Genomic DNA, 26,622 nt, shown 5'->3' on the forward strand with positions numbered 1-26,622 from the left:
CTGCTGGGACAGGCTCAAACCTGACCTGTAGGCTGACACCTGGAAAAGAGAGCTCTTCCTAGGGTTAATATTAAACTTACACATTAGAGCAGTTCTCACCAGCTTTAGTAAGAATTGCACATGTGGTCCAAGACTATTCATCCTTATGTGCTCTCTGACAGTCCCCTCCTCCAAAAGCATCCTTCCCTTTGCAGTGCTCCATGAATTTGAGTACTAGCTTTGTGAACAAAACAAAGGATGATTTTCCAAGAGATAAACATAATGAGTTTGGTAAACTGGCCAAAGTGATGTAATCCAATGCTAGACATCCAAAACAAAGTTGGTTTTGACTGTTAGGCACTGAGGACAAGGAAAACCAAAAAATCAAAATAAATCTTAAGGTAACTTTCACCTGTGGACCTTAATGTATTTCCAGAAGAGAAGTACCATTATCACTATTTTACAGAAAAGGAAATTGAAGTAATGAATATGAAATAATTACTCAGTCACCCAACAGATCAATTACAGAGAAACAAGATATTCTGAATCTCATTATAGTCTTCATTGCAAAACACTAACTCTGATCTGCACAGAGCCAAGCCACAGAATGCCATGGAGACAGATAACTGCAGTACTGACTAATTTGCCCCCAGGACATGACTAGTCAAAAAAATCCTGGCTCATTTGTTTTTATGTTTCTAGGGTCACCTTCTGTAGTCCTGAAAATATCTTTCACTTGCACTCCTTCAGCAAAAACCAAGAGAAAAATCTCACGTATTTCAGGCTATTTATTACTTAAAAAGCTGAACATGAACAATTTAAACACATCATTACTTCTTCAACGAGAACAACAGATGAGTAGTATATTCAAATGAATAGACCAAAATATTTTTCTGCTATGTTGCCATAAATAGACAACAAAACATGCAGTCATGGGGATATGAACTGTGTCTGGTCAACCGAGCCTGTTTCTTATATTAGATATGATTTAAAAAATCATCATACACCTGGCTATTAAATCCACTATATGTTGTTACATTAGAGGAATTTAAGGCTTTGGAACAATATCCTACTTATTGAAATCAGTAATTTTTTTTTCCTTTTTTCAACTGAGCCAGAATTCAGTTTATTGCTATTGATTTAGTTTAATTCCTCCACTGGCTCTTTAAAACACAAAGATTATTATGAATACAAGCTCTTTAAGAAAAGCCATTACAGCTATTATTGAACAAAACAAATGAGGAAATCCTTTCTTCAAAATTTTGAAAGAGAACAGTTTCAAAAAACTCACAACAACCTGATCTATTCTAATTAAAATGCAACTCCTACATTTTTTTTAATTCCTTGAGCATTATTATATGTCCATTGAATTCTTTTCAAAGTTGCTTAAGTACATTTTCTGCTACTAGTCTTTTCAGCAGCTCAAAAATTAAGTAAATGCAAACAGGCTGCTGAAAACAAATACTTTTCCTAGGCTTTTTACCATGGTAGCAACTGAAACTGAACTTCAGAGGCAGCTTGAAAACACAGTGGGTTTTAATGAGTAGCTTACAAAGGCAGAAAAGCAGATTCCCATTCTCCTCTCCACGGCTCTCTGTGCTTACAGGGTCTGTGCTCTGTCCACCAGGGCTTCAGCTCTGGGGAGAGCTCTCTCTTGCTTTGCTCCTCAGACCTGTGCACTGTGGGGTTCTGATCTCACAGCTTTCCAGGACTACCCCAGAGCACCCTTTGAGGCACTGAGTGCCACCACTCAAGGTGATTGCACTGCTTTTAGCAGGTCAGATGGGCTCATGCAGAACTTGGCTGCTCACTAAATCACCTCAGGGTCAGCCTGCCCAACAGAGTCACAGTCCTAAAACTCACAGACATATGGCAAGCCAAGCAAAAAGCACTAACAGCCAGCCTCTACGTAATTTGAATGTCAGTCTGCAATCCTATACAACCAATATTCCAGTCACAATAGAAGTTTTAATGTGCCAAGGCTCCCATGAAAAGTAAATTTATTTACAATGGCAAAGCTTGCAGTCATCATTTCAGAAACACCTCCTTGATGCTGGCAGGTGTTTTGCAAGCCAACAGGCTGCACAACCTGGCCAAGAATGTCAAACACATACAGCATGTTACAAAAGGCACAGAAACCAATTCTGTGCCATCCAGAAAGTTTCCTGTTTCAAACCAGGCTCACAATAAAGCACTAAGGGGTCCCTTACCGTAAATCTCTTTATGTAATCTGAAACACAAAATCCTCCCATGCTCAAACGTAGGGATCTGTGCAGGGCAGATTCTTGATATAAAGTCCCCATTCTGTTTGTCTTGTCTGGTGGTCACCCTGGTAGACTGCAGCCTTTCACTGAATAAAGCTGCACAGCCTCCCTGGATCTTGCTAGAATTCTGCTTGTGTGATAAACCAGGCATTTCATCTTATCTGACACTACACCAGGCATTTCAATCATTTCACTGCCTTATCAGCAGTACTAAGTTCTATCCACATCCCAGCAGTTCACTTCCTGAACCACTGATAACAGATACTCCAGGGCATGGAAACAGTACAAGACGACAGCCAGACCTCTGGAGCCACTGAACAGTCCCTTCTTTGCTTTTCTTTGTTCCTTTGCTTATTTTAATCCAATTTTACTTTGCTGTAGCTGTAACTTAAGGACAGCACGTTGGCTTCAGCCAAGTAGTGACAAGACAGTAATTTATCCAAGTGCTATTCTATTTTTCAGTGACACTGGCAACTGCTCCAGGATATTTGCTTCAACACAACATGAATATAACACATGTGAGAATTTCTTGCATGTCCAATTTCTTAATTACATGAATAGAGGGAACAATGAATGGACATAAAAATGACCATTCAGGAGGGTTCATTCTCCATCAGAATTCACATACCTATTATGCCTTAAGCACTGTTTCTACATCTGATGCTATGCACACAGAACCTCTAGAATACCTGACTTGCACAAGTGTATGTTGCCATGAAGTCCATGTAGGCATATTTGTGAAACCCCTAGATCTAGGATGTTTTATTTCTACCTACACAGTTAAATACACAGCCACAATGCACCCAAATGATGTTCCTCATGCATTTAGTTCTCAGCCAATGAATTCCTTTTTACTTTGCCCTGTGTAAGATATGCTTTAACAGAGGTCTTACCTGTAAGTTTGTGTCCATGGAGGATAAATACACAAACAGAACAGATACCAAGATGCTGGATGACCTAAGAATGAAATTAGTTCTAGAGAAGTAGAAGCAAATCTGCTTTCAGTTTTAATCTGTGCCTTCTTCTCCCACTCAGCCAACAAGCTGTAATGGAATTATCTCTGATTACAAGCTGCAAGTGATCTAGCATTAAGATGAATCCATCAGGCACAGGCACACAAAATGACAGCCTCTCACTACAGCCCTGCCTTTGAGCAGGTGGACAAGCACCTCAGGAAGCAGGAGCAGGGCCTGGCATGAGCCACATCTTCACTGCTGCAATCCCAACAGGAGCCTGTTCCACCACAGGATGGGTGCACAGGCACCCTCCCCTGAAACAATCAGGCCAGTGATGGAGATAAGATACTGTACCTTTAGCATTATGATCTAAGAGAACTCAGGTCCAGACGTGGGGGTACAGAGCTGGCTGCCCCTCTCACAGCAGCAAGTGGTGTGTTTCCAGCTGGGTTTGTACAGCAAAATAACAAATATGCTGTTAAAAAATGAAATTAAACCAACGTTAGTACAGACAAAACCAGAAACAGGCGAGTGATCAAAAGCCAGGGAGGAGATGCCTGTGCTTGCTTTACGGCCTGGCAGGGAATGTTTTTTAGGCTATTTAACAAACAAGTACAGAACAGGCATGGCCTGGGGTGACTTGAACACAGCTCTAGAGATGCTAGTAGTGTAACATCCTGCTAAAGGGACATAGGCAAACTGAGGCTGGACTCCAGAGATGAGACCACTCTCAACTGCCAGACCCCTGGGTAATTCCTAACTCAATCTCTGTGCCTTGGCCTTTCCACCTGTAAAACACAGTTAAACTTTCCCTGTCTTACAGAATATTTTCACAGCTTTAAGATCTATTAGTACCATTCTGTCCTTTTAAAGGGCAGAGGTAAACCATAAATTCTAGGTCAAAACTGCCCCAAGACTTTTAAGACCCATCAGCTTGGTGCATGCAGTGGCAGAGGGACACAGTGGCTCATGGTGTAAAGCCCTGCCCTACTGAGCCATTCTCATGGACAGGCCAGGGATGCTGCTGGCCTTGTGGCAGCACCTCCAGCAGCATTCCTGGCACTGGGAACAGCACCCAGCCACTCTCAGTGGAACAGGAGACCATCCACATGGGCACCAAGCTCTTGAACATTGCCTTCAGCTTTTTTATTACCATGTAACTGATTGTGGGAATTAAAGACCCCCACTCCAGTACCTAAGAAAAGAAGAAATATTAGAACTGCTCAAGAGGTGCAGGGCTTAAATGATCCTAGACCCAAAGGAGGGAAAGAAGTATTTTTATATATTTGCGACTTCTTCCAATAGCACAAATAACCATGCAGTTACTCTAGATTTAGTAAAGAGACACTATTACTTCATGTGGTAGCAGAGGCATGTACAGCATGCAAGCACTGTGCCACAGGGGAAGGCTTGCATGACAAAGAGAATCCTTTAGAAACTTTGGCAAGAACTCTGGAATGAGCAATGCTCAGCCTGCAGCCTTCCATTAGCAGATCTAAATACAGAACCATAGTGTAAAACAACACCTTCCTGCAGTATTTGCATTAATTAATATTAAGAATATCATTATTATGATGAGTTTCACTGACTGCTCTTTTTGCCATTTAGGTTCTGAAAAATAATTAATTTAGCGCTTCTCTCTCCCTCAGTTTAATTTACAATCTTGCAATACAAAATCTGAACTGTGTGATTCTGTGAGTATTAAAAGGCAACAATTTAGTAGAAACTATGTAACTTTCAATCCCTGACAAGGAAATACTCCACTTTTCACAAAGTTACATGTATTTCTGTGGCAATGGACACAGGGCTGCATTATCTTTAGTACCTGAGTAAAGTCTAATGGATTTTACATATAAAGAAATACAGATCTTGGTGCCTTGCCCTTGAGCTAGAGGCAAGGAAAGCCATCACTCTGAGTATAGGCTTTGTAGGTGTCACAAGATACCATTTACTTATAGAATAAATGTAGAACTTTACCAAAATTCATGCACATAACATACAACAAATGAAATCAAGGTTAGTACTTCATCTTTTAGAGGAACTCTTCAAATTTGCTACACTTTCACTCCAAAACTCCTCTCTCAAACTAGAGATGTTAGCAGCACATTGGAGCACAGTCCAAGACAAGGAAAGAGGCAAAGAGGTTTATTATAACTGGCTTCTCCAGCCAGTGACTGACAGATTTGCCAATTCCTGCCCTAACTACAGAGTAAAATGAAGGGGCTCAGCATTTTTGAGGTGACCTCGCTCATCTCCCAGCACCAGTTTCTGTCAATTAGGAGGAGGTGCACTGGTCCACAAACATCCCATTTTCAGGGAATTTATAATCTAAACATTACTTGGATCAAATGGTTAATACAAAGTATCTTCCTTCCTGAAAATGAGGGAAAGCTTTTCTCACTTGGCACATTTCTTTTACACACACTTAAGAGTTATGAAATCACTTAAGTATTTGAAAACTTTGTCATTAATAATCAAGGACAGGGAGCTTCTAACACTGATGTCACCCAGTCTAAGTCACCATGACTATCCCCTAAACATCAGCCTGAAGGTTCCCAGTTCTCTTCCAAAGGTACTTCCAAACTCACTGGTAACTTACCCTTCCATTACGCTTCCATCCACACCATGAGCTAGAGCTGAAACCAGCACAGGAGTGTCCCCAGGGAAATGCACACAGGAGATCAGCAGGCAGGGCGCTGACACCACAAATGTTCAGGTGCCTCTCTGTATCTGATCAGGACAAGTATTCAGGAGCCTGTGAAGACTTTGACTGATGAGGCATTTTCTAAGAGCAGTCAATTCCTGATTGTCCCTGTGCCAGTATCAGCTCATTGCTAGAGCTGCTCCACTCACAATGGATTAGTATTAAAGGACAGGTCTGCAGCCCTTCCCACCTCATTAATATTCATTTTAGACTTTAAATTCCAGTTACACAAGGACTCATACCCATGGCTTGATGCCTCATAAATTATATTCCATTTTTAAACCTGCAGCATTCGGTCTCATTGTTTCAGAAGGAAAACACTAGCAGAGACAGTTTTAGGCAAGCTGCTTTTGTTGAAAAGAATACTATCTAAAGCCCTGCCTTAACTTCATTAGCCCACAAAGATTTGCACTACAACGAATCCTGTCTGCAAAGCACAAATACAACTGCCAGCAAATTTTAATTCTGTCAATATTCTGCTTTTGTTCCAATTGTTAAAGCAGGTGCATATAATGTCTGCAGCTGAATAAACTCACAAAGGGCAACTTACCAAGGGAAGACTTGAAAATAGCTACAACTACCATTAAAAAAACCAAATTAAAAGACAAAGTTACTCTCCATGTACTTTGTCTCCTGGCAAACATGGATGGGTGATGTAGATGATTTTGCATTGAGAGCTATCATAGTACACAGCAAACTTGGCTTTGATGGTCAGAAGAAAGGTCCGAAAGAGAAGAGATTGAAGCCTTCTCTGTAAGGATGGGGTCCAATTTTTGGGTAGCAGACTCCTTCTGTGAAACCCCAAGCCTTGTTACACAGGTCAACCTGACAGCACCTGCATCCTTCATCTCCACTACTGAAGGAATCAACAGCAAAACTAAAACCAAACTTTTCTCATTTTACCTTCACAAAAGGTAAAAGTTGCTGCAGCACAGATTTCATGTTCAACAGCCTGTTAGTTTGAAACATGGAGAGGTAACTGGAAACAAAGTTATTTTACAGCATTCTTCTACTTGCCTTCTAAAAAACCTTCAGCAGGGACAGGAGCAGACTCTCCCAGCAGGGGATGAGTAGGCTGTCACCTGCATGGGTGAGAGATTTTTATCAAGCTCCTATTCTGCAGATGCACTATCCCGTCATTTTTATAAAGAATTAACACATATTCTCTTGCCCGCTCTGAGGCAGCCAGAGAGGTGGTAATTACAGCCTCTCGTTTAATGGTCCATTAACCAGGGCAGACATCATTTAAGTGAGTAAGCCCCGTACAGTACACATGAAGCACATGAATATACATGTGGCAATCAGAATTATAGAATCTTCTAGATTGAATTTTAAATTCAAAGGTAAATATTTTAGCTGGACTTTAACTCTGGCAGCCTGGATTGATGACTTTCTTCCCCTATCTTTTAAATCACTGTCCCCTAACCAGGTTCATTCTAGCCCTTAAAAACTTCCTTCACAAGATGCTTCCCCATTTTGACTCAGCTTTGAAAAGCAAGGATTAACACTCTCAATCCCACTCCCAGTGGTGGTGAGATCGTGTTCACCTTCCATATCATGTCTGAATCTGTTTCCCACAGAAAAGTCCAGTAAACTCGTAAGTAAGAGTACAGATGGGGAAGACCAAACACAGGAACAAAAGAACACAGCCTCTGGAGAATTCCTTTTCGCAACCACTTAATTTCTAGGAAGGAAAAGGAACTGCACAACTCTGGGAGCAGATGGAATAGCAGTATCATTACTTCTTGTAAATTCAGCACCTCTCCAGTCACTCTCCTTGTTCTCCAAACTGCCCTGCTCCTCCTCCCAGCTCCCAAAGGCTGAAGCAGTGCACTGCTTCCTTCAGTGATATCCTGCAGATTTCCACATCCCTCTCCCCAACAGCCTGAACACACTCATTATTCATTCCCACCATCAGACCTTTCTCCATCCTCTAGCCAAATCCAGCCTTTTTCCTACCCTCTCCACCCCAGGCTTGCTCTCTCTGGTCCCTGCCTCCCCCTCACGTCTGGAGTGAATTGCAATCACCTTCCTGCCTTTGCTATATAAGGAAACCCCACTGCAGCTCCAGTGCTGGCTAATAAGGAAAACTGCATGCCTGAAACCCCAGAAACTGAGATTACTGTAATCATAACACAATCCAAGAACAGTCTGACACTGCCCTTTTAAGTCACTGTGCTTTTGAGTATTACTGCAGTCACAGAGTGCAAGCTGTCAAAAACCCATTAAGATTTCACAGCTTGATCAGCTAAAAAGCACTTGTGAACTGACAAGCAACAATCAACAATCAGTAGTAATTAATCTAATATAATCTCAACCCATCTGTTAGTCTCACAAAACATAATTTTTATTACTTCCTCAGATTCCCAATGTTCAAATAATGAATTGTCTTATTTCCAAGGAATGCATTTTTAACACAGGCATTCAAAACAAGCACATCCTCCTGCTCTTTACCATTTGATGTATTTTTATTTTTGATCTTTCTGTAGTTGGTAGGAGTAGGGTTCTGTTCATTTTGATTTCAATTTTTTGCAACATATTAACAGTCTAATAAAGATTTTAAAAGACAAAATATCTTGAGAATAATTTTCCTATGTACTGTCGCCATCAGTCTCAACCACTGAACAGTATGAATTGTTCAAGTGTCTGTTTCCCCTTCCAAAGTCCTTTAACCTTTTAGTTTTTTCCAGAACTACATTTAGATGCACACGCAGGAGCTGTAAGCAAACGTGAGCTTCCCTGTTGCTAAGTAACTGTGCCAGAGCCTGCCCTGCCACTGTTGTAAGCAACAGCACCACAGCTGCCACGTTTGGAATTCGCTCAGCGTCAAGAAATGTAAGCTAAATATTTTGGATGAGACTCCCAGTCTTCTTAAAATGGGTGTGAGCAACAATGAAAGAAAAATAGATCTGGAGATGACCAGACTCATGAGTAATCCTAACGCTGCAGGACACTTCTCCCCATCAGAACACTCAGGCTGTATTTCAGAATGCAGCTATTGGTATTTATCTAAATTAGGCTTCTTGCTCAATTTCCACTCAGCCCATTATATGCTGCTTTGAGGTATTATTTTCAAAACATTCCTCTTTGTGTTATAGATAGTAATTGTGATCATTCAGCTAAATAAAAAGTTTGTTTTAAAAGTACCTCTTTGAAAACCTTTCATTAGATGTCAAGACCTGCCATTGTAAAAAAATCTTAAATTCTAATGCTCATCTTCTAACCTTAAGATACATCTGTTCACACAGTTTAATAAGGAATTCTAGTTGTGCAATTTATATACACATTTTTTATAGTTTCTAGTTTAGTTTCTTTTTTGTAACACGATCAGAGGTAAAACTACCTCAGAATCAGGCTCTGAATCAGTACTTGGCAAAGACTCAATATACCTCTGTCTTAAGCATTTCCTAGTTCCTGCACCACTTTTCCTTTGGAATTGCTCTGTCCTGAAGAACAGAGATCTTTGTTAGTTTTCTAAGATGACAGGAAACAGTCTTTGTCCTCCACCATTTCAGAAAGCTACAGTGAAACCACTTTTACCTTAAGCCTCAGTCCACAGTTCCTCGGTGAACTTAAAACAAATTGAGCCTTATTCTAACTTCATTCACCTGAGCTACACATCAATGTTTCACAGTTTTAATAGTCCCTAGCTGAGAGGCTCATGCAAAATAAACAACTGTTCTATTCCAGAGTTTCTTACACTCATGCTTTTCCTCTGACTGTACAACAAAACCCATACCATCTCCACGACACTGAGTGTGGTTTCACAGATTTCATACCTCCTGCACTCTCATGCAGGTCATGACAAGTCTAGAGCTAAATATCCCTGAACTCTGCTGCTAATAAACTGTATGCCATTCCTTAAAAATGTCCTTTAACACATCAGAATTTTTTATTTGCCAAAGAAGTAAACTTCTACAACAAGCATTACTTTCAAATACACTACACACTGCTGTGCTAAAAAAATCATTTATTCATTTTACTGCAAACCAGAACTCCTGGGTCACCTCTTGCTCCAGCGAGTTCACTGATCCTGAAACACTTCTCTGGGGCTGCTGAGAACCAGGAGCTGGGGCCCAGAGCAACTCCACAGCAGAGCCTCTAACTCCATCACTCCAATCTTCCATCACTACACCTGCTCACACAGCCAGACACACGTTTTGCTCCACAACTTCTCCAAATAAAGCAACTCTGACCTCAGTCCGAAGATTTCTCTTTATTAGCATGGTATTTTCCATTAAATATTCATAAGTTGTTTTTTCCCAAGACAAAAAAACCCCACAGAAACTTGGTAAGCTGCCAGACAATTAATATTTGTACTCCTGGTATTTGGAACACTCACTGCTCTTAACAGCATTTTATAGTCCTTAACACTGTCCAGGATTAAAAATAGTATTTAATTCTTAACTCTGATTAATAAAATTAGTAAGTTGTAATTGAGAGAAATAACAATTAGTAGAAGACCAAAGGCAATAAACTAAGACAGAGCTCAGGTTTGACATACAAAATATTAAGAAGCACCAAAAAATGCAGCTTATGTGGGAGACTGAGGGGAAGATGAAGAAGAGGTACCTGACCTTTTCCTGGGGAAATGCTGCATGATGACACCACATGATTCATGTGAACCATGTTCTGGGCTTGAAATTTTAAATAACATTGGTGAAAGCAGGTTTAGGTTTTCTTCTGCAGAAAAAAAAATACAGAGATTTATCTAGTTTCATTGCCTCCTGCGTAATCAATTCCTTGCCTCTTACTTAGATGGCACATCCCAACCAACAGCTGGCAGTGTCAGAAACCATTTTAAAGTAAGTGAAGGGAAAAAAAACCCCAAACACTATAGTATATTTCATTATGAACTCACAGTATCTGTGGAAATCACACAGTGTCTGATCTGCCATAATGCAGAAAAACTGATCTTTATCTCAACCAAACAGCTTGCTTAATCATTTATAACATTGGGACAACCAGACTTAAAATTCTGTAACCTGTTTTGAAAGTAGTAACCTAAAAAAAGAGGAAATAAAATTATTCAATTATATATTAGAGCTGTCCTACCACCACTGCAATCAAAGTGGCAACCTCCTTAAAGCGTAGGCAAATAACAGGGGAAAGCAATGCCTTGGAATGCTGCAGTTACATTTGCCAGAGGTTATCTGCCAGAACCCACAGCGAAATTAATGAGAAGCCTACTACAAAAACACTGACAGCACTGTCAATACTTTGAAGGACAAATTGCTTTTAGACTCACCTGAAAGCATTGGTTGTTAACACTGGCTCTCTGTATTTCCATAAGAAGCAGGAAGCGAGGCACAGGAGATCTGTGGAGTGGAACAGTTGGTACTGAGAGCCCAGCACCTGCTACAAGTAGTCCAGGTCCTGCAGACCAAACACCCACTGGCAGCTGAACAACCTTCCAGGCCAATTCTCCTGGAAGAATCCTGCTTCCCAAGACTAGTCCATGATGAAATCTAAGCACTGGAGGCGCAGAGTACCATGAGATTTGCTGGGAACACACACTCCCCATGCAAGCAAAAGCACTTGCACAGAACACCCAGGGGGTACAACACACCTGCAGCTGTTCATGCACACACAGGATCCTTCTCAAACAGGCCCAAACTAAACTGTGGCTTAACACAGCTTTCTGCTCACACTGTTTAATCACAGGTTGTCAATACCTTAAAAGATTATCAGAAGCCAAGCACCATGTCCTGCTAGGCAGTAAGATGCTAAACATCCTTCATAGTATAGTCCAAGATACAAGGAATAGACACAGAGCTGCTAATAGCCTACGTGATCACGGTTTCACTCTAAAACACCCCAAAATGTAAAAAAACTACAAAAGAAAAAAAAAAAAAAAAGCACTACATAAAACCAACCTAAAGACCTTCTTTGGAAATTGATATTCAAATCCAGTATGTCATTTTCAGTTTCTTTCTCAATAAACCCTGCCCAGCCACAGGACAATGATAATCTGCAAAGTATTCCTCAATACCTTGTCCCAATTTCACCTTTTTTAAATCAACCATAGCAGTCTCAGAATAAAAGTAACTGGACCATTAAACGATGTTTGTAAAATTTCACCAAAGAAAACTTTCAGGGGACTTCCAGGAGAGCTGAAGGGTTTCCTTAAACCATTTTCTATTTGATTGCCAATTTAAAGTTCAGAATTCTCTGGTCCTGACAAATTATCCAACTCCACCAATCCTCACACCTCCAGAACTGATGTCCCACACAACTGATGAAGCAATGTTTCAGTGCAGACAGCCTGTAATACCCATTAGCAGGATCTTAATTTCCCTTGTTAGGTAGGAGTGATGTTCTAAAGAAAAATGATCTTTCAGGTTGCTTTCACTGAAATATAAACACTCCCTTTTCCTGGTCTCCATGGTGAGAATGCCTGAACACCAGCGAGCTGTTTAGAATACGGCTGCCATCTAGGAGCAGAGTAGAGGAAATGCAGAGAAATCTCAAGCCAAAATCTGAACTGTGAGACCACTTGATGGTCAGACATGTTATTACACAAAGTTATAAACACTGGAAGCATAGATCTTTAGGGAAAAAATGGCTAAGAAGTGGCAGAAAGCAGAATTTGTTAAAAGGTGGTTTACAAACAGACAGTTCCCAATACAATCCTAAATTATTTGGTTCACGACAGTTTATCCACTCAGGCAAGTCAACATGTACAGAGGTGCAGTGGTACTGCACTTTATCTTCTTTTTTCATTAAAAAACTGCAGCCTAATTCAATTTTTCTGAAAGAGTATTTCTCCATGTGAGGCTGCAGGCTACAAAAAATGAAGTGAAATAAATGAAGTCAGCCTGAACCACAATGACAGTCAAAAGCAGAGCCTAAAATCTTACACTGAAACTAGTAACAAGAAAACCTTCACGTAAGCAACTTCCTGAAGCCTTACCATATTTATTCTTGCTTCTCATAAACCATGCAGCTTCCAAGCAAGTCAGAGCTGCAGTACATAGAATTTTACTTTCATCATTCAGCTGTCACTGGCTTTATTTTACTTTCATAAACTGAGAACAAATGCAATTTACAATTATAATCTAGTGATTTGCCAGTGTCTCATCCATGGATCATCTCTAGCACACAAAAGAAAGAGCTCTTGAGATCCATCATGTTGATGCCTATTTTGTACAAAGCAGACACTTTCCAGTTCAGTTACTGAATATGTTCCAAGAAATCTGTCTTGGCACACCACAGTTACCAGTGCTTTTGGAAGAGGCCGAAATGTCCTGTCTATACAGGAAAGAATGGCTTGTTTCTGGTTGGTGGGAAGAGAAAGTCAGGTTTCCTGCTTTGCCAGATCCCCTGGCAGAGACCCATTCCCTCCCCAGAGTGTTTTCAAGGCCACCTGCTTCCATCACAGCTTTCTCAAAGAAACTGGAAGCCATCAGGGGAAGAAAAGTAGCCTGAGGATACGTGGGAAAGAGATGACAGAAGTGACCTCGGGAATACAAAGAGAAGAAATAACGAAATAGAACTCAACCACTGTTTCAGGAGAACCTCCACCAATGAAGGAGAATAAATGGCCTTGCACATTTGAGAGGTACAAATATGTTTTTCAAAAGTACTGATTAGAAAAGGCACCAATCTAAATGTAGAAATTAATTTACAGTTTTGTAACATCCAACATTAATTTTGGTCCTGTGACGGTAATCAATTCCATGTGCAGGAGCAGAAAGAGACAGAAACCTGTAGGAAAGCAGGTCAGAAACCAAAGAGACTGCCTTGGCAGCTCCCTCTCTCCCTTCCTAACACAGCACATCTCATTCCAGCATCACAAGCAACACCAGCCTGACCACACCCTTAAGTCAGAACTTCCCTTTTGTCACTGGGACTTGTAACTTACCATGTAAATGTATTCTCTATCCTTAAGACTCATCTGTCCTTACTACTGGTATCTGTGACAGGCCACAGTTCTGGGAAGCACAAGTTCAATGATGCAGAGAAGTAGATCTTGTATTTGCAATTTCTCATTTACTGGAATAAAGACAAATGTGTTTTAGTGGCTTAACCACATCTGCACACCATCTCTCTCATCCAGTGTTAACAAGGATGCAAATTATTCCTTAGGAGTTAAGGAGTGAAAAACCCTTTCCATGCTTCCTGCTTTCACTTACAGAGTTTGCATTTGATCAGTGTCTTGTGGCTTAACTTGAAGCTATCACAGCTCCTTCTGTTAATCAGTAACTAATAAACAGCCAGTATTTGATAGTCCAGCTTGATTAATAAACATCTTGGCTTCCACCCAGAGATCAGTTCTATAGCTGAACCTCATTAGGCAATTCTCATTACTCAATGTCATATGAAAAACCACCAGTAATACTGAAGAAAAAGACATTTAGTTGCATTCCCCCTCCTAGAATACAGCAAATGAAAGGTGACTAAACCCCAGTGTGTCAGATTCTGTGAATGTAATTATCTCCTACACTTCCTCCCTCAGGATTTCACACAGCTTGAGGCTTTGGGGTTTTTTCTTGGTAAAATAAAGTCCCTATATAGTTATTAAAGGAAGAGTTTTAGTTGACTAACCACTATACCACTTTAAGAAAGACTACTTTGTTGAATGTCTTCCCCAGAACTATTTATATCAAAACAGCTCATTTTTGCACACTCAGGTAGACTTTGCTTTGGCATTTATAGTCAACAATCCAAACACAATACCAGTAAGAATTTTACTTTTAAAAGACAGTCAAAAAAAGCTATGGGGAGTAAAAGGAAGTACCACATCATGTTTGGGAAATACCAGTCACAGGATGCCAACTGCAGATCTACATTTCTGATGTCTCCTCTCCCTCTCCAGTAAGTAATGAGCCAAGAAAAAGTATGGGACAAGAACTTACCAGCTGGACAAGGCAGATACTCAGCAATTAATTGTTACAGAACAAGTTCTTGGCTCTCAAACCTCAGGAGTCTGACCCCCTAAGTACATGATTTTTAAAAAACAACTCTATGGAGCAAGAATTATTTTTTTTTTCTAGCAATAATTCTTTGTCTAACAAAATAATACTCCCAAATTAAACCACTTTTATTTTTTTCCTACCAGAAGCATATCACACCTATTAAAAAATGTAAAACTGAAGTCATACCTAGCATGAATACCATATTTGTAAAAGGATTAAACCAACACACCCTGAGTACCACAAATGTACTTAATTCTCCATTCAATAAAATATTGGAATATCAATTTATTAAAAAGTTATGTGAACTGTACATACGTAAACTGCAATATAGCTGAAAAATCTGAAATATATAATTTTAAAGGAAAATCATTTATTTCTGAAAATATTTAAAATATTGCATTTCTGGCAGCAAATTCAAAAGAAGTGCTCTGGAATGGGTGCAGTCTCTCTGTGCATTTGTCTAGCATTTGTCTTCAAGGCGTGAAATATATCTGCTTTCTGATTTTTCACAGCACAATCTTGTGACCACTTTCTTTCTGATTTGTAGAGACAGAATTTGATTTCCAAGAACAGGAGTAGAATTTTTAACAGGAAATGCTATGGTCCTTGTTGGTGCAGACAACATACTTTCCGAGAGTCCATGGCACCTTGGAAATCTGCTAGCCATCCTGCATAAAACTGCATCAGATTGTGCTCACGAGTTAGAGAATAAGTCTTTGATTGATAATTTTTCTGTTTATTTCCGCCAAGGCCACTGAAAATACGAAGGCCTTTTCATCTGAAAGGTTAGCATACATGTCAACTTCTTTTTCTTGTTTCTCTGTAGAAGAAAAAAAAAGTCACTATTAGAAGCCTTTTCCATTATTTCAAGTTAATGCAAGTTACACAGAAATTAATAAATTATGTGAAGTACTGGAATTTAAGTTAGACAATCGACTCCTATGCACAGAGGGAGTGAGAAAGAGGAGGAAGGAACAGATGCACACAAAGGTGCTGGAAGAGCCACAGGATGAGTCAGCCAAAAGCATGACTGAATTTCTCTTCTTTAAAAACTGATGGGAGAATGAATTGTTAACATAAAGATAATCAAGTATTCAAGTGTTCCTTCAGGGTTTTTTTGGTTTTAGTGGTTTGGGTTTTTTCTATACATGACCACCTCCCATCCAAGAAAACAAAGTTATTTCACAATATCCTCATTAAACACAAGATCTGCCCCCTTACTTTACAACTACATGAAAGAAATCCTAGAGTTTAACGACAAAGGCCAAAGAGCCTTTGATACTTGGATGCAGTCAGGCTCCAAATTTATCATTGTGCATATTTCTGGACTTTCTACACTGCAGACTTTCCATCTTATCCCAGCTGTAGAACAATGCTAACACACCTCATTGAGCAAGTAAAAGCCCATGAGTCCCCTTTGCTGATGTTGGCTTGCTTGAAAGCCACAGACACACAACAGGAAGCCATCAAAAAGTTTCCATACTGCAGCGCTCAAATAAACTAAGTTATGCTACAAAAATTCATAAAATTTGAGCAATACCACTTGCATAAATACCACCTCCTCCAGATCCTAACTAGTTCTCTCCCAGTTTAGCTAGCCACACAAATGGTTAAGAAAATAAAGCCAACAAAAAACCTATTTTGTCAGCAGAAGACCAGGCTTGTAGACAGAAGGAAGAGAGAAATACATGCAGAGCTTTCAGCTGTGGAACTCCATCTCTAATCCAGGTTCCATGTGGCCTGGACTAATTTCCAATTACAACACAAAGCTCACTTGAGAGACCCCTCTGTCTCACTAACACACAGTCACAGTGTCCACACTCTGGCAACTGCTCCACCAAGACACCTAAACTAGCATGGGGAAGCCAAAGAAAAAGCAGTATTGTAAACTTACAGAAAGCACAATCAGGAACAAAGATCCCAGCAGATCCTATCTCCACTTACCCACACAATTACCCTTCAATGGTTTCACACTCATAACAATGGCTTTAGATTTGGCTTCACATTTGTGTTACAGCTATGGAGAGAACTCCAGCACACTGCCTTCCGTGTGAAATCAAATTGTTCAACAACTGAGTGGGAGAAGCTCCAAAATCCTTTACCACTGTGTTTTGATTTAATACTGACACAGAAACACCAGAAATCAGCTTTTTGCTGACTTCCTGGCTATGCAAGGCAATAACCTCTAGAGTATTGAGCTTGAAATGGATTTGAAAGTGAGTTTTGCTACCACTCCTACCCCACAGTTTAAGACAAATCAGCTTCTGTATGTACACTTCCTCCCTCTCACCATTTAAAAATTAACAATGCTGGGAGTAGTTCTGAGTACAGACACTACACACACTGGTTATTCCACATTAACCTTTTCTATTTTCATATCTATGCCCCACCCTTTGTTTCATACTTCCTGATCCAAACGAATCCAGCCACAACTTGAACAAATCAGCATCCAGCAAAATTAAAAATACTCCCCCTGCACCACACCCTGGTTGCTGTTAACAGACTGTGGACTTCTTAGTTTCCCCTCCTCCCCATCCTCCCAGATCAGCATCACTCTGAGGCTTCAGCTTAGTGAAATCTTGGTATCAAAGAGTATGAGGGATTAACAGGTGTGCAGGCTTCATGCACTCTCAGGGCAATTGTAGTTCTCATTAGTAATAAGTGAAGAGCTCACACCTGCATGACATTTTATCCTACACTACTCCTAGGATACAACAGCTTCCACACACACTCTGAAAACTTTCCAGTTCAGTCTTATCTGAGTAGTTTTGACTAATTTCTCTATTATGAGCAAAAGAAAAATAGTATTGTGCTTGTACAAGACAGTTAAGACATGAAAAAATAGGGGGTTTGCTATAGAGCTAAGAGGCTATTTAGGCAAAAATAGTTTTTCTGGATCACATCTCTTGTATCCCCAAATCTCCTGCAACCCCCTTATACTGCAGCCCTTAAAACATCGATTATGTATAACTCACATATGGACCTCCCCCTTCACAAAATTTTTATGGATTAATTTTTCAAGATAGCAAGTTACTTCAAATATGCACACTGGGCAAGCAAATGTGTGAGTAAAGCAGCTGGAAATTACAGGAAAAAGAAAACTTGCATCATGAAAATGTATTCAGCTTAAGTTTTATTAGGATACTGAAATGTATGTATGTATCTTTATGAAGATTTGGCCTGCTAAGTAACAAGTCTGCTTTAGCAAGTCTACTACTCTTACTGAGACTTACTTGCTCGTAACCTTTTTCAGAACAACCACTACCACTTCCTCTAGCATATAAGGGTTTTTGTTTGCTTTAATACAATCAGAGTTTTTACCCAGATAACAAGGCAACCTGGGAATCAGTCTAGCTGTGTGTCACAGCCCCACAGAGTAAAAGAAAGAACACACCTCCACAACCAAATCAAATTATTATGGAGTGCTTGTATTTTCAAAATACATTGTAGTACATCTGACAAAGAAATTAAATTACAATTTTGACAAGCCAAGGCTGCAGAGAGGAGTTCCTATTTTCCAGGGTCATCACATGGCTCTGAAACATGTGATAGCATAATTTTCTGGGTCCCAGTACTGCCATATCCCCTCAATCTACATCTGCTTCCTCTTTCCTCCCCCTCCATTCCTTCTTGCTAAATCTGCAGGGAAAATAGCTTGTTTTAAAAAGCCTTTTTGCTTATTCTATTCTTAATTGCTGCAGCTCTTTGTTCTAATGTGAGCCAGTCACGAAGGACACAAAAGAACCAGTCAAAGGCACAGACATAACTGGGAACAAGCACACTGTGTATGGAATTGCATGAAAAGCAAGGAAGCAGAGCCACAGATGTCATCGGGGTCTTTAGGAAAGAAATCTTCACAGCTGGATGGTCTTCAAATGTACAGATAATCTGCTCTTCCATGTTAATACAAACGAGGTGTTTTCTGTCTGCCTGTTTTTCCATCTACAAATGCATTAGGAACCAACTATCTAAACCATGCAAGCAGGGGCTTCTTTTCAAGTCTTTGGGGTAAAAGCACAACCTCTAGTGGCAAGTAACACGTACCCAAAATATCCTCAAGACACACAACAGGCAAGGAAATAGGATCATGACATCTTGCACTCCAGAGCTGACTTTCAACACACACAGACTGCTACAAGGACTAGCAACCACTCACACAAAAAACACCTTAACTGTAGTAGAAATAGAGTTCCTTAATATACACAAACAACACTATCAAGGAGCACATGTGGTAAAGGAATAATATTTCTAAAATTCCCACTAATTACTCCACATACAGTAGTTTCAATTTTGTAAGGAACTTGAAAAGGAAGAGGTCAATGTTAACTTGTTTTAGTAATTACTTACAAAAAGATTATCTCCCTGCTGAATTTATTTTTATAGCCATGGCAGCCTTTTATGTCAATTTTTTTTTAATCTGCCTGACAATCAGCACAGTGGTCTACACACATTACAACCTGACATAACCAGAAGTAAAAAAACATATTCTAAGCCTACTTACTCCTGAACAATAAGATGAGCTACACTGGGGCAAAGACAATGACAAATGGGTGTGAGCCAAATCCCTACACAGGAGGCTGAGGAAGAAACAGCCATCAAAACAAGAAAAAAGATCAAGGAAAAGGAACGGTAAAAACAGCACAAGAAGATGAAGGCAATCTTATGAAGTAAGATTCAACTTTAAGGAAACACTAAGAAAAGGCACACCACACACACACACTTATGCCAAGATCCCACTATATCCAGATATTGTGTCTTCTACCTCCAAGCACTGCAGTATTGTCACACTTTGGAGTTTGCAGCAAAAGGTTAGAAACATTCACCCTAGTTTTAGATAGGAAAACATGTTCTCTTAATATCTCTCCCATTGTCAAATTCTCGCTTTTTGAAAACTATAAAACATGTCTTAAGAAAACGGATCTTTTCCTTTGGTTGCTTAGGTTGCTTTCCTCTTCGTCAGGGGACAGAAAAGAAGATTCACTTTTAAAGGGCAATCCAACCAGCTCAGTGGAATTTTAAGCTGTTTGTGAGCTAGACTGGCACTTAAATGCCTAGAAAGGATCCTAAAGCTACCAGACAATCCAGCTTGGGTCAGTAACAAATAGGGAAGCTACACACATCAATAAGGCATATGCAGTAGTGGAGAGATTAGATACTACAAACTGCATTTCTGCTTCAGTAAAACAAATGCCATCTGGAAAATATACAGAAATTAAATTCCACCTCCTCCTCCTCCCACATTGAAAGCACTAAAAACCCAATGAAATCCAAATTTATACTTGGATTTTTTAAGAAACAGATTTACATTAAACAGCAGAGATAGCAAACTTGGTTTTAAGAAGTCAAATTGAAGGAATTTTCAACATGGATTAACATGCTTTTTTTTTTTTTTTGTAAGGTGGAAAGAAATAAATAATTGCATTTCTGAATTATGCCACTGATATACTTCAAGATTTCAGGAGTTTTGGGAACAATATCTGCTGAATATTTGTATGAAGTATTGTCATTCCGCTTTTATGTGCCTTCCAACCTTCTGAAGCCCATGCTAAGTTTTGGATTCATAATAACTCAGGTCTAAAATTACTATCTCAAAAAACACAGCTAGAAAATGCACTTAAAACAAGAGGAACCCTAAGCGACAGTTACATTCTTGAGAGGTTCTAGAAATACTCGAGCTATGTAACAGCCTGTTTATTGTAAAATGATTAAAACAACAGGGCACCAAGGAACTTTAACAGACAAGGAATCATTCTTTCCTCCAGAAACACGGGACAAAAATTCAGGTCATAGTAGTGATTCAAGATGCCCTTTTTACTTTAGCCCTCCAAAAGCTTTCCAGAAACTTTTTAAGTAATCCAGTCATCCTAATCCCCTCTCTGACAACAGATATCATTATATGGTTTCTTCTTGTGATACAGAGCAGCAGCACCTCAACAAAAACCAAACAACACCTACTTAACACTTCAGTCCAATAGCTTTCAACCTACATGTTGAAACTTGATACAGTGGCTAAAAATACAGATTTAGATCTTTGTAGTTAGTTTCATCAGACACTGAAACATAAAACCAGAGGTCTCTACATATGCAAATTAGTCCCTTCCCAACATTAAGGTATCAAGTACTGGCTAAACTACTCTACTTAAATGGTTTGAACGGTGTAAAGGTTTGCTAATTAAAAAAGATACAAATAGAAAAATCTAACAAACAGATTTCTCCAGCTCTCATACCTCTTTCTTCCTCGTGCTTTTTCGCTGAGGCACTCTTAGGTCTTCCTCTTCCTCGTCTGCTATGGTCTGAATGGCTGTTAGACCTGGATCTTTTTCGGTTTTCTAAGTCTTTATTTACTGCAGAATTGATCTTCTCTCGCTTAACTCTCTCTGTCCGCCTCCTTTTGGCCTCATTCTTGTTTTCTGTGCAAATGAACAGAAACGGCATGATCCAGGATTGTTTTCACCTTTGTTCTTAATTCACTCTTAATGCTTACCCCACCCAATCAACCTTTTCTTTTCACGTGTTTAGATGCCTATACCTTTACAGAGCCAGCTGCACAGGACCATCTCCAGAAGGCTTTTGAGTACCTCCAAGGATGGAGACTCCACAACCTCTTGGACAACCTTTGCCAGTGCTGGTCACACTCACAGTAAAAAGCACTTTCAAGAGCTGCCTTCCAGCAGCATGTTTCCATTTTGCCTCCCCTGGTGCATTTCCTCTGTGCAAAACTGAATTATACAACCAGATTATGGCCTTCAGCTTCATTTGGTAATTACTTTATCAAAAAAGAAGGAGGAGGAAAGAAAATTGATCAACACTTTCAATCTACCGGAGACATTTCTTAACTTCCAACACATTGAAAGTTCAGTTGTCTGCATAATGTCACCTAATTCCTACAAGTGGTAATCTACAGCTATCCTTCAAAACATTGACACAAAACATAAAATGGCTGACTTCCATTTTGGAGATCTGGTAGATAATTTTAAAAAATAGCTGTTATAGATCAGATATTTGTTGGGTTTGGGTCAGGTTTTTTGGAGTTTTTTAAATACATATATTCCCCTGTCAGGCTCTTTGTCTGACTTAATTCCTAGCACTGGAGGAAGCGATATAAATGAACACAAGGAGAATGCTATTCATGCCAGAAAGCACATTCAACTGACTTCTTACTGTGTCCATCAACAAAAGACACATAAGGCAGGCACAAAAAAAACACTATTTAATTTAATCATGGAGAGAGAATCAAGATCCACCCAGTTTTAGATAAAACATTATGACCAATTTTTATTTTCAGAAAATCCAGCTTCAATCAGCATGTGCTCTGAAATCAGATCCTTTTGGGACCTCTACACATTTTAGCTTCAAAACAGGATTAACACAAAGCATTCTGTAAGGGGTTATTTTGCATAGTGCTCAATGTGTGCAGCTGGAATATACACAGAATAAATGCTAACATCATGAGGACAAAGGAAGCCTGAAAACACCAGCTTTCCTCCTCTCCCCATAATTCCAGAAAAATTAACATATTCAAAGTCTACCATGCACAAATTGAAGGAAAGTGAACTGACAACAGTCAATTTACACAGAGAAGTAAAACCCACTATCTTTTGTCTCCAGGAAATAAGGGGAAAGAACTGTTGCTCCCTTCTTCTCTCCTCTGCAATTATTACCTGTGATGGGTGGTGATCTCTCAGCACGTTTAGCATGCAAGAGTTTTCGACTGATAAATATGTAGCCACAGGGACATGATTTACATGCAACAGGAACCTGGGAAAACAAAAGACAAATTTTTCAGAAATTTCAAATTATGACAAAATTCCTGTCCCATGAAGAAAAAAATACACTAACTCATATTTTGTCCTCAGAGATAACTCTTTAAACTCAGTCTGTACTGCAAACTACAGCCTGTCCTGTTACTGTATTTAAACATAAAGCTAAATTCTGCTGTAAATCACTCACCTTTCTTTAAAGCCTTTTCTTTATGCAGCTGTTAAAAATCAAGCTTGAAATGTACAGCTGTTGCGACTGCTTTGCACTTCTTTTCCCCATACTGACAGGAAGGGGGTGGGGGAAAGTAGAGAGCATTAAAAGAAGGCTGAATTAAAACAGAATTACAGTTTCTTTTCAGAGCTCTCAAATATCGGTACTCAAATCAGTCAGACATTTCCAGTTTTGCTTCCTCTATATACTTGTAAAAAAAAATAATTATGAGTTAAAACCATCAGTACATTGTGAATGCATTCACTTCCAGCAGCATTTGAAAGCAGCTCCTTTAGAGAGGAGCAGCTTTAGAGGCACAATAGAGCCTGAAGCAAAACAGATGCATCTGTAGCCCGCTCTGCTCCAGCGCTGCAGACAAGGCAACAAGGCCGGGTGGGTACAGAAGGACCTCTTTAATTGAAAATGCAAATAACCCAGCCCAGGCAGGCAAGAACTGACTGCAGGCCCAGGAGTTTGAGAGAATACAGTGCCTCTGATCAGCTAAGCAGACAGCAGCAGTATGCTTCCCCCAGAAAATGACAATGTAAAACAAGAAATGCCACATTTAATATGAAAAATAACAAAAATCCACTCAGTGCAATTAAAAAAAAAAACTGATAAATTACAAAATTCGTTACCTTAGTGCCAAGATCTTTTAAGATCTTTTAGAGTACTAAGCAATACACCATGTTGCTTTGATTAGGTTTAAGACTGAAAACACAAATCAAAGCAAGTTTAGGCAGAGATCTGGAAGAGATTAAGTAACACACATTACAGTGGAGTCATGCTGAAGCATGATAGTGGGGGAAAAAAGAGGCAATTTCTCAAATGTAATTCTTTAAGACAGGTCACTACAAGTTTGCCAATACCCACTGGAACAAACAGGAGCACAGAACCACAACTGCCCCCTCAATTTAACCAGACATGAGGAAGAACCAAGTTCCAAAGTTCCACTGACTCAAAAACCCCTGCCAAATTAGTATGTGAATTTGTACAGGGGAACTTAACTGCTACTCAAAATAAACAAGTTATTTTGCTTTCTGTAGCACATCTGAACTCCTGCATTTCATCCTACAAAAAGCTTGCAGATAGACTTTTTGACATGGGTTTTGCAGAACTAGAAATTTTAACTCCCTTTATGGAGACACTGATGTGATAAAAACGAGTCCAATAGAGCTTTCTTGAACTTTAAAGGCCAGAATTTAGCAGACTTGTGTGCACATTTGTCTCCTGGTTCATATGCCAGTGTAGAAGTACTAAAGCCCTCCTATCTCACTGATAATTTGTGTGTGTTCTTAAAGTGATACAGAATTCCAGTTAAATCCATTTCTGAACACTTGGGTCTCTCCAATAATTACCTTTCCAGGCTTGGCCTAAAAAAAAAAAAAAACAACAAAACAAAAAACCACAAAACTTTGGCAAAGCCACCCAAGGGGATTGGAACAGGGTCAGTATTTTAGTATTTTTCAACGAACTCAAGTCTATTTAACAGAACAATACTGTTCTCGTGTTACAGGTTTAGCAATAGGGGTGTGCAGCACTTGAGGGTGAAGGGGCCTGGAGGAAGGGGCTTATCACTGAAACCTATCAGTTATCCTTTGAAGATCCACACTGATAACATCCTGCATCATAATTAAGGCAAAAGGGTCCTAAACACTATTTCACATTGTTCAGCATTTTCCTAATAAAAAGGGAATTTTTCTCATAGAAGACATTTTACCTGATGCTAAATTAAAAAATGACTATTGTTTCCTCAGATTGCCTACAAGTACTTCAGGCTCCCTAGTTTAATGGAACTGTGCTTTGATTGTGAAAATACTGAAATTTATTATCTAAATTACAACAGAAAAATGTTTTGAAGTCTAAGAAGTGTAACTCAATATTTTGCTCCAATAATTGTGGCTGTCTAAATATTTCCATTAATGTCACTTCTACTGAAAAAATCAGAAAAAAATGCTAAGCCCTTGCTCATGGAAGCATTTAAGAAACACCAGCATTGGACACAGTCAGAGAAGGATTATATGAGTTTCCTCAAAATCTGCAAAGGGTTGACTTGTACTGTTGGCCTTAGTTCCTTGCTCCCTCTCAAATATTTGGCAGTGGAAAACAAGGTCCTATGAGCAATGTGTGCCAGGGCAGGACATATAAGCACATAAAATCCATGGAAGCCACGGAAGAGCTCCTAACAGAAAATCTACATTGACAAATATTAAAATACATGATATGCATGTAAGTGCAGAACAAAGTGACAGTTTTCACGTCAGCTTAAAAAATCCTACAGTGCTTCCTTACTTATTGTTGGTAGTTTGACATTCACTACATTTATTAAAAAAAAAAGAAAACAAAATAAAAACACCACCACTCTCGTGTATGATTTCTCCCTCGTTTTCGTTTCTCCTTTCACCAACTGAATAACCAGAACTTGGCACACGATTTCTTTCTCAGAAATAGCATTTCAGTGACGTGCTTAACGTGCATTTGCAGCGGTTGCTCTGTTGGTTAAAACATGAAAGGACGCCCACACACAGCTCAGCGCTCCCAACCGTGCCAGGATGAGCAGCAATACTGCAAAAACTATGCAAGTCAGAACAAAAAATGCCATTTTTTTTCTAAAGCTCTGCAAGCAGAGAAAAATGATATGAGGCTGTTTATGTTTTTCCAGGTGTGGCTAAAGCAGTGAACAGGGGTAACTTTCGGGGTCACAGCACCGGGGTCCCTGTGACAGGCGCTGCCCCTCGGCCGAGCCCGCGGCACCGCCGGGCCATTGTTCGGGCTCGGCTGCACGAACCGGCTGCTTCCAGCACTCACATCACTCCCAGCAAACCAGACAAGCTCCTGACACGGCAAGGCAGCGGTGCACAGCTCTGTATGTGCGAGCAGCTCCATTTTGTGCACGCCAGGAACCCGCAACACCAGCATCTCGGGCGGCACTCGGGGACCGGGCAGCAATTGCACCAAAGGTCTCCATTTCGCTGCTCCCCGACCACCCCCGGAGAAAACAACACCTCTGAGCCCTCTCCCGCCGAGACCCGGGCTCACCAGTCATCCAAAGGACAAACTGCATTATATACATCACCCGGTTCATTGTGTTTTTAATACATCACAGAGTTACTGAACAACACCAGCACATAAACAAGAGGTTCTGCAGTCGCGCAGACACCCCTCAGCACAATACAACCACTCCACTACCCTGCCGGAGGGACGCGGCGTTCAACCCGCATTCCATGCAGAAGCTGCAAAGGCAACAACCATTTGGTTCACACAAACACCGACTCGAGCCCGCCCCTGCACAGCCCAGCGTCCGCCGGCAGCCGCTCACCTGCTGGTCGCACTCGGGGCAGGACTTGGTGGCCATCTTCACTTTCTTGGCCCTACTGGAGGACATGCTCGCTGCTGCCGTGGCTGGGCTGACACGGCCGCGGCGGAGCGCCCGCCCCGGGAGGAGCCGGCGGGAGGAGCGGGGGGAAGGAGGCGGAGTGAGGAGCTGGCGAGAGGAGCGGGAGGGGGCGGCCAGAGGAGGAGCGGGGGGAAGGAGGTGGGGTTGGAGTGAGGAGCGGGGGAAGGAGGTGGGGTTGGAGTGAGGAGCGGGGGAAGGAGGTGGGGTTGGAGTGAGGGGCGGGAGTGAGGAGCCGGCGAGAGGAGCGGGAGGAGCCCCGCGCGCCCCCGCCAGAAAACAAGCCCCGCCCACCTCCGCGCGCGCGCGCCGCCGGCCCCGCCCACGCCGCCGGATTGGCTGCGCGTGGGCGGCGCTCGGAGCCCCCTGGCGGCCGCGCTGGGAACGGCCCCGGGGCTGGAATTGTGAGGGGAGTGGGAATGAGGGAGCTGACAGA

At 40.6% G+C, this 26,622-nt stretch overlaps 2 protein-coding genes across 14 annotated transcripts in view; both read right to left on the reverse strand.

Moving 5' to 3' along the window:
* MYLK3 (myosin light chain kinase 3) overlaps positions 1-11,288 on the reverse strand; it is a 40,467-nt gene extending 29,179 nt beyond the window's left edge. The window contains exons 1-5 of one of the 12 annotated variants that reach the window (XM_085589540.1): positions 10,481-10,556; positions 6,921-6,985; positions 5,799-5,929; positions 3,554-3,674; positions 3,137-3,286 (exon numbers count right to left, since the gene is read on the reverse strand). In XM_085589540.1, coding sequence (XP_085445666.1) covers positions 3,137-3,154 — 18 coding nt within the window. In that variant the 5' untranslated portion in view covers positions 3,155-3,286; positions 3,554-3,674; positions 5,799-5,929; positions 6,921-6,985; positions 10,481-10,556. Of the gene's footprint in view, positions 1,450-1,531; positions 3,113-3,136; positions 3,287-3,553; positions 3,675-5,798; positions 5,930-6,920; positions 6,986-10,480; positions 10,592-11,151 lie in introns of those variants that run through there. The other 11 variants (XM_085589539.1, XM_085589538.1, XM_085589541.1 and 8 more) reach the window with 11 other exon arrangements.
* HDIP1 (HDAC and MIER1 interacting protein 1) lies at positions 11,152-26,220 on the reverse strand. Of its 2 annotated transcripts, XR_014957856.1 has the most exons (6): positions 26,112-26,220; positions 22,483-22,579; positions 21,049-21,231; positions 15,449-15,641; positions 13,768-13,898; positions 11,152-11,221 (listed from the first exon to the last, which is right to left on the reverse strand). XR_014957856.1 is itself a non-coding variant. In XM_021540475.4 (4 exons), the coding sequence occupies exons 1-4, from the start codon at positions 26,175-26,177 to the stop codon at positions 15,523-15,525; spliced, it is 465 nt and encodes a 154-aa protein (XP_021396150.1). In that variant the 5' UTR covers positions 26,178-26,220; the 3' UTR covers positions 15,092-15,522. The 2 variants fall into 2 exon arrangements, 1 of the variants encoding a protein (XP_021396150.1); XM_021540475.4 differs by lacking the exons at positions 11,152-11,221; positions 13,768-13,898 and having other exon boundaries at positions 15,092-15,641.
* Between the last annotated feature and the right edge of the window lie 402 nt (positions 26,221-26,622).

Source organism: Lonchura striata, chromosome 11 (assembly GCF_050655825.1).
Source record: "Lonchura striata isolate lonStrDom1 chromosome 11, ASM5065582v1, whole genome shotgun sequence".
In the NCBI taxonomy this organism is placed as follows: domain Eukaryota; kingdom Metazoa; phylum Chordata; class Aves; order Passeriformes; family Estrildidae; genus Lonchura; species Lonchura striata.

What these genes read in the sequence shown, in the direction of transcription:
- HDIP1 (XM_021540475.4), bottom strand. Translation starts at nt 26,177, where the DNA reads ATGTCCTCCAGTAGGGCCAAGAAAGTGAAGATGGCCACCAAGTCCTGC. An exon ending in GCCCCGAGTGCGACCAGCAG is followed by an intron (nt 22,580 to 26,111) that starts GTGAGCGGCTGC and finishes TTGTTTTCCCAG; the next exon opens with GTTCCTGTTGCATGTAAATC. An exon ending in GAGATCACCACCCATCACAG is followed by an intron (nt 21,232 to 22,482) that starts GTAATAATTGCA and finishes TCATTTGCACAG; the next exon opens with AAAACAAGAATGAGGCCAAA.